This window comes from Saccostrea cucullata, unplaced genomic scaffold (assembly GCF_032062105.1).
Source record: "Saccostrea cucullata isolate Sc308-1 unplaced genomic scaffold, CSIRO_AGI_Scuc_v1 ctg9942, whole genome shotgun sequence".
Taxonomy (NCBI): Eukaryota; Metazoa; Mollusca; class Bivalvia; order Ostreida; family Ostreidae; genus Saccostrea; species Saccostrea cuccullata.
In genome coordinates, this window is record NW_026921072.1 from 1,967 (window position 1) to 17,989 (window position 16,023).

Below are 16,023 nucleotides of genomic sequence, written 5' to 3' on the forward strand. Positions count from 1 at the left end.
TTTTTTTTTTTTTTATTCATGAAATTGCATGTAGATAGTGGCTATGATGTGTAAATAATCTTTATGAAAAAACAAAAGGATGGTGTAAAGTTAGCCTCACCCAACACCCAAGCAAGAGGGGAAGGGGGTTGAACCCTTTTTGTCCAGGAAACCTGAATTTTAAAGGTTTTAAAAAAATCATAAAATTATATCAAATTTATAAGGTTAATATTTCTTAAGTTTTGTTTTTATTTAACTTTCAAATTTTCTTTTTAATACAAATGTTCCTCAATTTAATGTGGATATATATTTTTTTACTTGGAAATGTATATGTCTTTTGTCTTTAAATTACAGAGAAAAAAAAACTTAAGGTGATAAAATGTTCTTAAATTTGATAATTTTTGGGGACTTTTTTTTTGTTTATTTTTTGATAATATATTACACCATCCTTTTGTTTCCATGGAAGATTAATAATTTAGTTCATACCCCTATCCCCTCAAAATTTTCCTTTTGTTGAGTTATAAACTTTTTCCCATGTTCACTTCAAATGTTCAATTTAATGTGGATATATACACAAAATGATTTTGTACCATGGACAAATGAAAATATATTATATTGGAAATTTCATGTTATATGTAAAAAGAAAATTTTTTGATATATAGTTTTAAATTTATTACTACTTGGGTGTTGTATATGTCTGTAACTTTATTACAGAGATTCTTCAAAATTGCATGAGGAATTCCATGAGTATTAACTTATGGTAAGAAGCCTTTATGGTCTTTTAACAAGTTATGGTCAGAGATCAAAGCCAATGGTTTTTAACAATGTATGGTTGATAGCCAATGCTGAATCAATATATTGATATTTATGGATATTCAAGAGTGTATGATATTGAAACTTTAAATATGTATAGGTCAGGCAATTTGGAAATTTTGATCATCACAAATTATATTTGACTGTATTAAAAGCAGTAATTTTTTGATAAACATTAAGAAGATTACACAAACACTGTACTTCAACACTTTGGTTTTACAAATATGAAAAGTTTGAATTACTAAGGATTAATCGTAATGACATAAAAGACAAGACTTACAAAATAGATATTAAAATACTCAGTCCTCAAGATTGAAAGTTTTTTAAAGATTGAAAGCCCGAAGTCTGAAAGCCTAAAAGTCTGAAAGTCTGAATCTCAAGATTTAATATACACATTGTGTTTTGAAGGATTGAAAGTCAGTATATGATTTGCTTGTAAAACTCTCTAAAATGAAGGAGCACATTCAGTGACATATTATAGAAAGAGTGGGAGATTTTATACCCAATTCCTTACAAATAAAAAATATCACTATGAGATCCTTATAATGAAGTTTTTACTGTAGCAGGAATACATTGATCTTTAACCTGAAAAATCAATAGAAGTGTTAAGATATTCATGGACAACAATGGTATAGCAAAAAAAAAAATAAAAAAAAAATTGTGCTGATCTTTGACCTGAAAATCAAAATTTATGAAGTTTGTTTAATTAAGCTATCCATGAAGTTTGATGAATATTATCCAAACTATTAAATTTAGCAGATGTCCTCGTCACTTTGACCTTTAGACTAAAAACCTTAATAATGTCATTTATTTACCTTTGTGTAACTTGGATGAGTATCTTATATGTTGGATATATTAGTTGAACACAATCTAATCTGAGTAAAGAGGAAACCTGGAAAATCTTATATCCCTTTGTATGAACAAATTCATTGTTGTCATGCAGTTATCTTAACCAAAATATCAGAACAATCTGATGATTCTTAAATCAAGTTCTCACTATACTAGTCAGAAACCATTAGTCTACCTGTTAAACACAAAAATATGAATGTCAACTCAACAAAAAAGCAAGTAAGGTTCCTTTTCTTCAAAGAGTATATTTTATGCCTATAAAGAAAAATATATGTCCTCCATTTTGACTGTTTGGATAAAGAACTGTTTAAATAATTGAATCAATGTAATATCATTCTAAATGTCATAGTATCCATCATTCATAATATGTACAAGTTGCTATCCTAATAGATGAATCCACATTTTGTTTTTATTTCACATCACTTGGCGGCCATATTTGAGGGAAACTCAAAATTCTCTGTTCATGTAATTTTCAATTACATTTGACATAACTCATTTGCTTCTTGTATTTTGATTGCCCAAATCAGAGCTATTCATACATAGAAAGAGAACAAAAATGAATACAGTGAATTTATTGCAATAATACCTACATGTTTGATACATAAAGAGAAATATTTTTTTCATTCCTTTTTGACCTTTGGATTGACCCTGAATAGAGATACCATTTACTTTTTGGCAAGTGTAAACTATATACTGCATGACTAAACATGGTTTGTATATTGAAATATGAAATGGTTTCTTTAATGCTTAAATCAAAATACTCCTACTGTCCTAGTGAGAATTATGCTCAATCAACTTTGTGAAATATTCCCAACTTCCAATGCTTCTTATTTACATTTAAAAAAACTGACTCAAATAAAATTGTTTGTTTTCTCATTTATTTTACAAGAAATAACATGCTGACAGTGAATCTAATCATTTTTTTAAACTGGTTAAAGTAATGTTTACAATTGTCTTAAAATGCTCAAATACAAGTTTATTTCATACACAAATACCTTAAATGTATAGACTAAATGTACTTATAGATTCAATATATAGATTAACCCCTTATAAATAGTAAAAACCATTTCTTAAACCTGATTTTCTTGCCTATTCTCTCATGCATTACCTAATTTGAGTATTCTCAAATTATTGATTACATGAACAAACAAATTTAACACAAAACCACAATATATGCTGAATGCCCTGAAATGAAATGGTTACATATGTAAGATGTGTAACACATCATGTACAACTTTTAAGTCTACAAAATTTTAAGTTAACCATATTATACAATAAGACTACTTTTTTCAAAGTTATGAGAAATTCTCCACAAAAAAAAAATGTATTTATGCAAAAGATAAATGTTAGGGTACAATTTTAAAATACATTTTACATGAATCACATAAAGAACATATCAAATCATTTCTTTGTGATTGTTTTCCATTGGAACATCTGTGAACAAACATTCTGTTTTGTCTTGTTTTTTGATACATAAAAAGCGTCCAAAAATCATTTGGAATTGTTGTGTTAAACCCTGATACTCAGAATTTTAAGAGTTTCTGATGTGTGCCCTACTTAGAAATGTTTACAATGTAACAAAGATGAAACTCATAATTGATTTAATCAGCAATTATAAAGTCATCAGGTTTACACATGCTTTTCTAACACATCATGTACATTTTTTTTCTACTAGTATGTCTTTGTTCACAAAAAATTGAAATCAACAGTACTTAGCATTCCATATTAAGAAATATGAACCCTAGCTATTAAAAATCTAAAAGTATATTTGTGCATCAATGCATTATGTTTAACAAAACAATCTCTTTCACTGTGATGAAAATTGTCTTCTTCATATAACATGCAGATGAAGAACTTCTTTGGATGATGTCATTTTCACATGTAGAAAAGAAACTAATTCAACTAAAACTAAAAGACAGTCATTAAAATTTTAAGGACATTAAAGGATGATATCAAGACCGAAGTCCAGGAATTGATAAAATTCTACAATTATCATCCAAAGATGTATATGTTTGGATTTATTTTTTAATTCACAAGCAAATGATATGCTGCCATTTAATCTTTCAAACTTAAAAAAAAAATTCTATACTTTTGAATTAAAAATTTCAAAATCTAGAGGAGTCTTCCCAATACCTATCTACATGTATTTATGACTGAAGGTATGTAAATCACCAGAGTTGCTGTACTGCACCATTTGAATAAAAGTCATATCCACATTCTTGACTTTTTTCCCTAAACCTTATTTCAAAACATAAATTATTCCAACCAGTCTTTATCTACGCAGTGATAATAAAATTTTTACAGAATTCTAAGGTATTACATAGTAATAGTCTTTAAACATCCTTGAACATAGTGCATATGATTTACATTTCAATTCTTTCCAAAGAATATGCTATGTCACCCAATAGAGCTGATATAAAGTCTTTAGGTTATCACAAAATGTTAAAGTTACAACAACTAAATTTTACCCAGGAGAAAATGATCCAAAAATCTATAGAAAATCTCCGAATCTTTCTTTACTTATGATGTGAATTTTGCAGGTTACAAATTATTGTCAAAGGTAGTTATCTCAATAATCTCATGCTTTGACCCTGACAAAGTGTCCTATAAAACTAAGTGTATTACTCTAACCTGTTCTGTGTAGTAAGCATGAAGTCTAATGGTTGATAGAAATATTCAAGATATTATTACATCACAGATCAGGGGACACTTACATCTTTATGGGGGTCCTATTGAGACCTATTAAATTCAAAATAGGACACACACACATACACAAACAAAATGTATTTACAGTTCCAGGAAAGTAATAATTACACCAAAGCTAGCTTTTAAACATCTGTGTAATTTGTTAGGGGTTGTAGAAATAAGATGAAAAATAAAAGGTTTAAATGTATACTTCTCATACATAACAACTGTCTTCAATATGAATTGGTAAAAATAAAAGTCACATTTAGATACTTTGAAGTCTGGGAATTTTTTTTTTAAAAGATGTCATACTATCAGAAAATCACAATATCAATTCTAGGATTTGATTAGACCTCAGTTTGTTATATGACTGCAATTTATCTATTGTTGTGTATGACAGAATATGAAAGATATGAAGGGGAGAGCTTTTGACCTTTTTTTTTTCCTTCATCATAGTTTAAAATATATATTATACCGGTCTTTATCTATGTAGTGAATATAGGATTTTTACAGAAACCCTAGGTATTACATAGTAATAGTCATATAAACACCCTTGAACATTGTACATTTGATTAACATTTCAATCCTTTCCTAAGAATTTGCACCTAATTTTTATAAAGTATATAAGTTATCACACAATGTTAAAGTTATTGCATTACAGGACTCAAATCAGTAATCTCAGTAACTAAACTTTTACCCAGGAGTAAATGATCCAAAAAATCTATAGAAATATCTTATTGATTCTTCATCTGTGTACTTATGATGTGAAGTTTGTAAGTTACAAATTATTGTCAAAGAAGTCATCTCAATAATCTTATGCTTTGACCTTGACAAAGTGTCCTAAACAACAAAGTGTATTCCTACAACCATTCTATATGTAATTAGTATGATGAATATGGTATGATAAAGATATTCAAGATATTATTAAACCACAGATTATGGGACACTTGCATCTTTATTGGGGGTCTTATTGAGACCAATTTTAAATTCAAAATTAAACATGATACATACACAAACAAAATATATTTACAATTCCAGGAAAGTTAAATAATAACATTAAATCCAGCATCTGGATATCTGTGTAGCACAAGATTATGGGAATTTCTTTATTGGGGGGTGAGACAAATTTTAAATTCAAAATTAAACATGATACATACACAAACAAAATATATTTACAATTCCAGGAAAGTTAAATAATAACATTAAAAAATAAAAGTAAAAATTTGAAAAATAAAAGGTTTAAATGTGTAATTCCCATACATAACAACAGTCTTCAATATGAATTGGTAAAAAATAAAAGTCACATTCAGATACTTTGAGGTCCGTGAGAATTAGTTTTTAAAGAGCTCATGCTATCAGAAAATCATATTTTCAATACTTGATTTGACTAGATCTCAGTTTGATAAATGATTACACTTTATCCATAGTCAGTGTCTGACAGTGAAAGATACAATCCTGGGTCCTTTCTTTGTCATCCTGTAAACCACAGTCTATGATCGTACTGGTTAAATTTGTTGGAAATCATATTTATCTATGTTCTTCTTAAATCCTCCATCCTCTTAAGTTTGGTTTTCTTGTTTCAGTGTTCCAAGAGAGGATATTCTGTTAGTCTTTGCATAATCTGATAGTCTTTCACCATTCTAAGAGTAGACATAGATCATTTCCATAAGCCCTCACTAGAGAATCCTGAAAAAATAAAAAAAAAATAATGTCTTAGTTGAAAAAAAAAATTGTAATGTAATATAAGCTTGATGGAATTCTAAATATAGACAAAAAGGGTATAAATACAAGTTGTAACATAAGATTTTGACTTTTCATATTAACCATGGGTAACACCTCTAGTAAAGAAAAGAGTAAAGGAATGAGTAAAATTCAGTTTGAAAAGAGAGTTCTTTCAGAGAAAGATGTAGACAGAGGTATACCAGTTAAAATAAAAAAAGATGGCACTATTGAGATCATTTCTCAAGAAGAATATAACCAATTATGTCCAGAAAAGGGTGATCCTAATGTTGTCAGAGATTACATAGAAAGACCCTTGATTGCAGAAGAAGCCAATGAAGAATATAACCATTTATTACCAAAAGAGGGTAAGAATTACTTGGATTACCCTGAAAGACCTTTGACTAGAGAAGAAGTCAAGTTTATAGATGATAAGAGAAAACAGTTGTCAGAAAAAAAAAGATTGTTAAAGACACATGATTTTTAGCCCACAAAACCATTGGAGATACAAGGATTACAAGATACAAGGATTAATGGAGGAAGTCCAAACTGAACTCTTGGAAGACATTAAGGCTCATTATGAGAGTAACTTTCCAGTGTTTGTTTATTACAAAATTATGTATTCTGATAAAAAAAAAAAAAAGTTTTCACTTTCATTTGTTGTGCCTTTGACCATTTAAATTGACCTTATGGTCAAGATTGTGATATATACACTCTGATAATCATCTATGATGTCTCTATGATGTTTACCTCAAAAGATTGAATCAGGGTATTTGTGTTCAAAGAGCTGAAGAAACTATACAGACAGATCTAAGATGTTGGAAGCATACATATTAATGAGGTTAAAGGAGATATAACACTAGATTATTAAAAAGAAAGAACACAAACTCATAGAAATGATATTGAAAGTACCTTTTATGAATAAAGTGTCATGCTCCAAGGTATTATTTTTATAAACAGGAGAAGGTTTACAGCAGTCCCATACACTCATAAGAAGATCTTGGGTAGTAGAAACACCAGGAAATTTTATTTCCACACAATCAGATCATCTTACATCAGTTATAAGGTTACAATCTTTATACATAGTTAAGAGGGTCATTAAGATTTCTTTTCTGGTCATCCTAATGAGCCACATTATAGTATTCTTTCTCTTTGATATAATGTTAATATTAAATGGAAAATTCAGAATTCATCAGCAATTGAAGTCAAAACTTCCTATCTTTACCAATTATGCTATTAAGGAAGCTGGGGTTAACAAATTAGCCATATTTAACTTATTCTATAAATATGTTATCTTCAGCTGTTAACTATCATTTGGCAAAGAAAAATTTCATACATTTTAGTTTTAAAAATTTGATCATGAATTTTTATGCCTTTTCTTCTTCTTCTAAAGGATATCAATAGAGTTTAAACATGACCATGACCACCAAGCCCTCTTTATTTTAAAAAAATCATATATCATTTACTTATCAATTCAAAAATATAAAAATGCATATGTAAATAAATAAATAAATAAATAAAAATTACAATTGTATCTCATTGAAACTTTACCTTCAAGTTTGTGTGTTTCTATGTTGATTGACTAACTGTGTATTTCCAAAGGAAGACCAGCAGCCAGGCTTCACTTCATAGAGAATGGATTATAGATGGTTAAGAACAAACCAATTCTTCCATGTTGAGGACTGTAGAAATAAAACCATTTTGTTAATATGACAGAGTACTGCATGAAACAATGCATGTTTAAATACAACATGTACAATGCCAAAAAAGATCATGAAAATATTTGTTTTTAATCTCAAAAAATTGTTTTTAACATTAACTCCAGATGAGAAAAGTTCATCATGTTATCTATAGATAATAAACAAGCACAACTACTGTATTAATATCATAAATAAAATGATTATCAGATTAATTATTTAGACACTAAAAAACTTACTATCTTTATGATATTGATTTCCATTATCAGATGTTTTTTATCCATTTTTTTTTATCCATTTTAAAATATAAACATTTAAATAAAACAGAATTAAATAAATGAAAATGATATCTCATTGAAACTTTACCTTCAAGTTTGATTGTTTCTATGTTGGTTGACTAACTATGTATTTCCAAAGGAATTTGGGCAGACAGGCTGAACTTCATAGAGAATGGATTATAGATGGTTGGGAATAAAACATATCTTCCAGGTTGAGGACTGTAGAAAATATAATCATTTTGTTAATATGACAAGGAACTGCATGAAACATTGCATGTTTAAATACAGTGCCAAAAAGTTCATGAAAATAGTTCATCATGTTATCTTTAGATAACAAAAGAAGCACAGTTACTGTATTAATATCACAAATACAAAATGATTATCAGTGTAATTTTTAGACACTAACAGACTTTCTCTTAACAGCATATTCAATTTTGTTTAATACCTGTCAGTACAGCATACAAAAAGATATTAGCATATACAACATGTAGTCCTACATTTTTTGAAAAGCTCATTACCAAGAAACAAAAGTGAAAATGAAAATATATGTATGCCATATATACCACATATTTAGAATCAAAACAAGGATAAACCTTTTGTAGATTCTTACTTTTTCTTTTATTACATTCCTTATAGATCACAATTTAGTAAGTCTGAATTCCATGGGTAACAGACATAATGAATTATGACATTATATCATAATTTATGCAAAAGGACTTATTAACAATATGAAGTTTCCTTAGTATATTTTAGACAAAATAAGACTGTGCTTATATGAATGTTAGAGATATTAGATCACATAAGAATTACACAGTAATTAAATTAAACCATATAATCATGGTTAAATGCAAAGATGACCTTCATAGGAAATGTAAACAAAACAAAGACAAACTTACCAGAATTATCCAATTATATGCCCAATTAAATAATCCAGTGAAATAACATCTCAGCTGATCCTGAAAAAAAGCATACAATATTCAGTGATACACAAATTAACCTCATTTTACAAAGGAAGTAAAGCAACAATTGACAGACAAACAGGACAGAAATGTAAAAGATACCATATGTATTTTACCAAAATTTAGTAAACATTTTTTCTGATTTAAATTCAATCACAGAATGACCCATCATAGTAATATTAAATACACTCTGGGTTACATGCAAATTATACCTTACATGAACTGAGAATAAATACCCCATTTACATTCATATAAACTGAATTTTACATAACTAATTACTCTTTTAACTGATGTCACCATTAGTATGTCAGAATATTCAGGGTGTACAAATCATGTATATTCACTTTTAAAGTACTCAATATATATTTTACATGTTGATGTTTGAAATCACTGACTAAATAAAATACATACATGTATATACATGAAGGTTTTAAAAAAAAAAAAGGGGGGGGCACACATGTTTATAGATTTACAGAGATGCTCAGACTGAGTTTTTCCCACTTTCATTGGGCCACTGTTGCACCAGAATGTAAAAATATGAGTGACAAATAAGGCAAAAGATTCTGTATATTTCATTAAAAAAGATTTGAGACAAAAGATTCATTGGCATAATATGATCTGATTGATTATCTCCATATCCTTCTTTTGGTCACTGTGATTAAAGATTCATAGAAATATTAGAAATGACAACTGAGAATATCACTTTAGTTGTTTTAAAAGCATGTATCAGTATTTTATAAGATATGCTAGGAGTCTCCTCATAAGAATATTTAGAATACTGATCCAATAAAAGGAATGTGAGACAATATGATCATAACTCATGCAAAAAAGATTTATCAACATTTTGAGGATCTTTTAGTGTCCTAGTGTATTTCAGGGTAAACAATGGCAGTGTTTATATGAATGTTCTAAACATAAGGTATATAACACAGTAATAATGAATAAATACAAAGATGACCTTCATAGAAAATGTATAAAGAAAAGTTTGTTAAAACTTACCATGTAACCAGGTAACTCAGTAGAGTAATATTCATTAAATAATCCAGTGAAATAACATCTAGGCTGATCCAGGATTCAGCTGTTCAGAACTTTCTTGGAAGAAAAACGGTAGAAAATCAGTTTTGGTACTGAAATCCATAGGACCATACTGTTATTACATGAAGTCTCAAGCGCTGTGAAAGTCTGTGTTATTGTGTCAAAATAAGCAGCCATCGCGGCTTGTGAAGGACTAACATGACGTCGCTGCCAAGTTTATGACGTCACAATGCATAGGTAAGCTCGCTGACTAGATAGTTTACAGAAAGATAAGTCCAACCTATTTTTGCAAGATGATGCAACAGGTATAAAAAGATGATGCAACAGGTATCAAAAAAGATGATGCAATAAGTATTAAAAAGATGATGCATGATGCAATAGATATAAAAAGATGATGCAACAGGTATCAAAAAGATGATGCAATAGATATCTAAAAGATGATGCAACATATGTACTGAATTGACCCGGCTATCCCCCACAGGGGCTGCACTCCCTTGACCCACCTATCCCCCCAGGGGCTGCACTCAGTTGACCCACCTATCCCCCTAGCCAATCAGAATCCACCATTTTTGACCTCATTTGCATAAAAAGTGCACTCAGTTGAACCCGCCATCTAGGCTGCTTATACTACTCCTAGTGATGTATATATTTACAGGGGCTGCACTCCCTTGTACCTGTATATGGAAAGGGGGATCCATACCCCAAGTGCTTGTGATTCTGATAGTTTGGTTTGCTTTCGGTAGGTTTCGTTTTGATTTCGATTCGTTAGGCCTTGATTTCGTTTTGTTTCGGAAGATGTGGCGTTTTAATTGTTTCACTTCATTTTTATTTCGTTTCACATTTTACAGGTACCCTTCGCCAGATAAGATATAAGATTTCATAACACAGTATTAAATGCTGTTATGCCTTAAAAATAGCTTTTGGCAATAATTAACAGATAAATGTTAACGTTATATGTATTAGTATTTATTTTTACCAGTATTATAGGTTTCATGTAATTTTTTTTTCTTAAATACAGTCATGTACATTTAATTTTCCAAGAAAATTACACTCGTAATTGAAACAATTAACGTTACAACTCATTACCCAGACTTGAATTGCTTGTATAAATAATCGAATTTGGATATCGCTCCTCGAACTGACGGACCAAAAACGCCTTCTTAATTTCAATTAACTCCTTTTCTGCCTGTAGTTTTTGCTTTTCAATTATCAATTTCTCAATTTGGAGCTTAATTTTTTTATTATCCAGTTTCATATTCTCCAAATCTTCTTCTTCATACGCATCCTTGATTCCTTTTCTCTTTGGCTTTTTAGAAGAGACTTGATGGCCAGTGGCTGCAGTCTTGGGGGTAGCAGATTCAGAGATGGCAGAAGATGTACAGGCAGAAGATGTACAGGTGGCAGAAAATGTACAGGCAGAAGATGTACAGGCGGCAGAAGATGTACAGACAGAAGCCGTGCCGTTGTCAATTTCTGTTAAATTTATACACAGAATTTTAAATTTTTGTGAAATAAGAAGGTTGAGCAAAATTTGAAATAGAAAGCTTCATCTTATTTTTGTTTGTACCATCAGTTGCGTCCGTGTCTATGCCATCCGGCAGTCCACATATCTGTGGTCGCCCTTCAAAGGCCTGCATCAAAGCGTCCTCGGAAGCTGTTAGGGAAGAAGGCGCCGGACCACCACCTGTCTTTGGCCTTCTCAACATGTCAATCTTTTCTTTACCTGGGTCAATACATGTCCTCTTAATTTATTTTAAATATATCTTTATAAATTTGCATTTATTGAGCAGGCTTAGATAAGACAAATCAGTTACGAAAGCCCATTTTGCTCATTTTCGTGGATTAAAAGAATTCGCAAAATAACTCGTAACTTTAACTCTAGAGCGAAACTTTCGTGTTATAACGGGAAACTTTTGCTGTTTAACCAAGACATTTGCATAAGTATCCACTTTCTTGTTTGTGGTCTAGTTTATTCAATACAATGAAGATTAAAGGCTATCTTTATCTTGGACCATCACAAGCAATAATTATAAGTTTTCTTGTAATTGAGTGTGTCTTTCCTGTTTCTAAATCTCGTTATAACGTGAAAAAAAATATCTTTAACCTACGAAAATGAGCCCTACGATTTTTCATACATTTTCATTCATCCAGAAAAAAATGTAATTTGCTTCATTCATGCAACAATGTCCATTCCAATTTACTACTTTAGCGAAAACAAAAAACTTCATAAAAATTGTGTCCATGGTATTACCTTTTATGTATTTAACAGTAAACTGTATTTGTATTTCTCAGCACGTATCATGGGCCGGGGGGTGTCCCTTTTTCCAGACATAACGTTATACTATAGAAATTAATTGAGCAATGAAAGTCAGGTTGCCCCCCCCCCCCAACGCTCTCCCAAATAGGATTTTCGAGTTTGGATATTCCTTTTTTCCTCACTCTCTCTTTCTCTCCCTTCTCTCTCTGACTACCCCTCCCCAAATTTCAGAAACGATGATACGACACCGTTTCCGTTTTGCATAAACTTGAACCAAAATGATAACAACAATGACAACAATAAACGTTTAGATGAAGTTTTGTACTGGCAAAAAACAAATGGAAATCATCAAAATAAATTTAAAATAATCATCAAAAGTCTAAATGAAACCTACAAGAATTAACCGACTAAATCAAAAAAAAAAAAAAATTGATACCTCTTTGTTTGATGTTGTTAAATTTCTTCTTTACTTTGTCGTTGTCTCTGTCATTTTTGTAGCTTCTACAACACCATCATTTGGAATATCAACCGCCTGAGAGTATTTAGAAAAGTAAGCCATCGAAAAAAAATCAGAAGAATAAGGAAATGATGGCATTTAATACCGACTTTGGTGTTCAAGGCGATATTCTCTATATTTATACAATAATATAATTAATAGTATATGAATGTATAAAGAATACTTTAGAAAATGCTTTAACCTGTCAACACCTAATTTAAGACCACAGAACATAACTGGAAAAATTGGGGGGGGGGGGGGGGGCTGGTCAGACAATCGTATGAGAAAACTATGGATAAGTTAACTATTATTTGAAGTCAGAAGTTTATTGACGTTTAGGACGCATCAAAAATACCTGGTATCACTGAATCCGATATCCGCTGTAACGAATACTGAGTGAGCATATTGTAAAACGGCGACGCGTATTATTTAAATCAGCATTAACGGTCCCAAATACCAAATTAAAAGATCAGTTATTCCCATTCTAATGCAATTCATGCATTTTGTTTGTTGTTTACGTCTTATTTTGACGAATTCTGGTACATGAAATACGTCACGGAGCATTGTGTTTTGCGTCGCTCTATTATGACGTCACAATGAAAAAGCTTTCACGCTCGTTAATGCTCGTTTTACTGCTTCAAACATCAGTGAATTAGCCAATCAAAAAGTGTTTTACAAAACAATTGCATTAGAATATTGCATTGAACTAAAACTTTGCAACTATTAACATTTTTTGTGAAAATTGAAACACATTTCAATCTTGATCTGTTTGCTTTGTGTAAAATTTAAGTAAAGTATATAGATTTTGAATTAAGCTTAAGATGTTTCACGATCCCGGGGCCAGGGCTTTCCAATGTGTACCCTTAACTTGCATGTAATGTTAGGTTCCAATCAAGAGGGAAAATTATCATTCTGTAGCTATCCCATATTGGAGTCGTTACACGATATTTTGGTTCTCGAGGCTAATCGCTTAAACACTGTTAAACTTACAGTAAATGTAAGTGAACTTGCAGTAATTTCTAGTATCTTGTAGTGCATTCTTAAAAAAAAAATCTGGACAAGCTTTTAATTTTTTTTGTGTTCTGTGTTGACAAATCCGGCGACCTAAAATATAATATACTCCGCATTTTCATACTCACTTAGTTTTTTGAGTTTAGTAACATCTAAATGTAGTGAACGCATGGAAACAAAAAGTTTTTTTTTTAAACACCCAAGAAACACCTCGCATAACATCCCATCCATTTTACCTGTATCGAAAATGGTAAGGTTTGAATAGATACACTTTTGATTATTTTTTTAGCCTTGACATTTAAAATATAGTTGACGATATTGTTAACTACGCAGTTAACTATAACAAACGGTTACCTATAACAAAGGGTTAACTATAACAAACGGTTACCTATAACAAAGGGTTAAATATAACAAACGGTTACCTATAACAAAGGGTTAAATATAACAAACGGTTACCTATAACAAAGGGTTAAATATAACAAACGGTTTTACGGTAATCAATCTTAATAGTCTATAGAGATTTCTCCTTCTTATTCTACACTGTATTGCATCAACATGATTAAGTCCAAATCAATAACAGTCTATCATGACAAATTGAAGGACACCATGTGTACACTACATATGGATAAAAGTACCCTTCATAAATTAAAAAAAAATACGCAAGTGCTAAAAAGAAAAATTTAAATGAAAAAGTTTTTTTTTCCTAAACATGCAAGCTATTTCCACAATTAGTGGGAATACCCTATCCTAAAACACAACGTTTCACATTGTCACCATATCAAAAAAAGTATAATTATCAAATCTCAATATTGCCAGAAAACTATTGTTACATTTGTTACTAAACGAGTATAATTTTAAAAATATTTTCCTTTCCTTTTAATATATCTCAGTTATCAAAATACAAAGAAGACATATACACAAACGTGACATTTCAATATGAAAAATAAGGTGATAAACAGTGCCAAATTACTGTATCTATTACCAAACTACATGTAAGATTGTGCAAATTCTAGATTATTGATTATTTTTTGTTATATTCATGGCTTCTTTAGAACAAATGTTTGTGCTGTTTTTTCAATCAGTTTCAACTAAATGAAATCCGTTTCCACACAAAAGAATTGTTCTAACAAAATTTATAATTTGTCACACAAAATTAAAGTTGCAAAATAAAAAGAAATTCTGATTTCGTGGGAATAATTAAATTTCCTTGATACAATTTCATGGGAGCAAATTTTGTTTTTGTGAGAACGAAGTTTATTTTGTTTGATTTTTTTAACACCCCCCCCCCCCAAAAAAAAATGGCACCAATTAACTCCTTGAAAGTAATTGGCCAAGGTTAAAATTCTATAAAAGTTTGTAAAAGTGGAGTGAATTCTAAGGTCAATGTAAAAAATTTAATAAGTTGGTACTCAAAGAAATATTTTGTCACAATGAATACACAATATTGTACAGAAAAGGTATAGGTCCAACCAATCAAAAGTTGTTTTTTTTTTTTTTGGCGAACATACAGACAGGACAAAATTCTAAGACTTTATGTCAGTATTTATTTTATTTTGGGGCATAATAAATTTTTCAAGAGTCATTGTCATTAACAACAGTTTTAATCTTTTTAGGATAACTACAAATTTCTATATCTTAAAAAAATATATCCTCGTGATTTATAACTTCAATTGACAAAAAAAAGAAAAGTTTGACTGCAAATCATTGTTTTCAAATCAAAAGCAGACGACAGAAAAAAAAATATGTGTGTGGATACGTAAGTATGCAATGTTTGGATGCCCAGTACCTCAGATATAAATAAATTTCTTACGTTAAAATTTCGGAAACTCATCACGTCCTCTGCATTTTAGACGGAAGTTATTGTTTCAGTAAATTTATATGTGCGTTAACTATGAATTAAAGGTACATTTTTAGTTGAATTTTTTTTTTTTCATTTTAGATGAAAGAGTGTCTTATATATAAGTCGTTAATCAACAACTTGATTATTTTAGTCAATGAAATTTATATTAACTTAAGTATATTTGTCTAAAAAGAATCATTATTTTAATGTTTTATATAGAGAATATAAGATACTTAAAATAACAACTGGGATGTTAAATAATCTGTGTTGCTTATTGACTTAATACACGATTAATAAATGGATCATTTCCTCCCTTTTTGTTATCTTCCTTGTATAACAAGTTTTGCTATTTGAAGTGGTCCTTGTAGGAAAATTGTCAATGATAAATATAGTAAATTATGAGCA

At 30.0% G+C, this 16,023-nt stretch overlaps 1 protein-coding gene and 1 long non-coding RNA gene across 3 annotated transcripts; both read right to left on the reverse strand.

The window, feature by feature from the left end:
* Positions 1 to 5,573: 5,573 nt before the first annotated feature.
* Positions 5,574 to 10,248, reverse strand: LOC134259107 (uncharacterized). Of its 2 annotated transcripts, XR_009990283.1 has the most exons (5): positions 9,979 to 10,248; positions 8,917 to 8,976; positions 8,109 to 8,239; positions 7,597 to 7,727; positions 5,574 to 6,012 (listed from the first exon to the last, which is right to left on the reverse strand). It is a non-coding gene; the product is annotated as an uncharacterized LOC134259107 (long non-coding RNA). The 2 variants fall into 2 exon arrangements; XR_009990284.1 differs by lacking the exons at positions 8,917 to 8,976; positions 9,979 to 10,248 and adding an exon at positions 8,466 to 8,795 and having other exon boundaries at positions 5,575 to 6,012.
* Positions 10,249 to 10,996: 748 nt separating this feature from the next.
* LOC134259105 (uncharacterized) lies at positions 10,997 to 12,772 on the reverse strand (the record flags this gene model as incomplete). The annotated part of the gene is made up of 3 exons (XM_062741704.1): positions 10,997 to 11,487; positions 11,582 to 11,737; positions 12,708 to 12,772. Coding segments are annotated over 3 exons (622 nt in total), but the record flags the coding sequence as incomplete, so codon positions are not given.
* Positions 12,773 to 16,023: the final 3,251 nt, after the last annotated feature.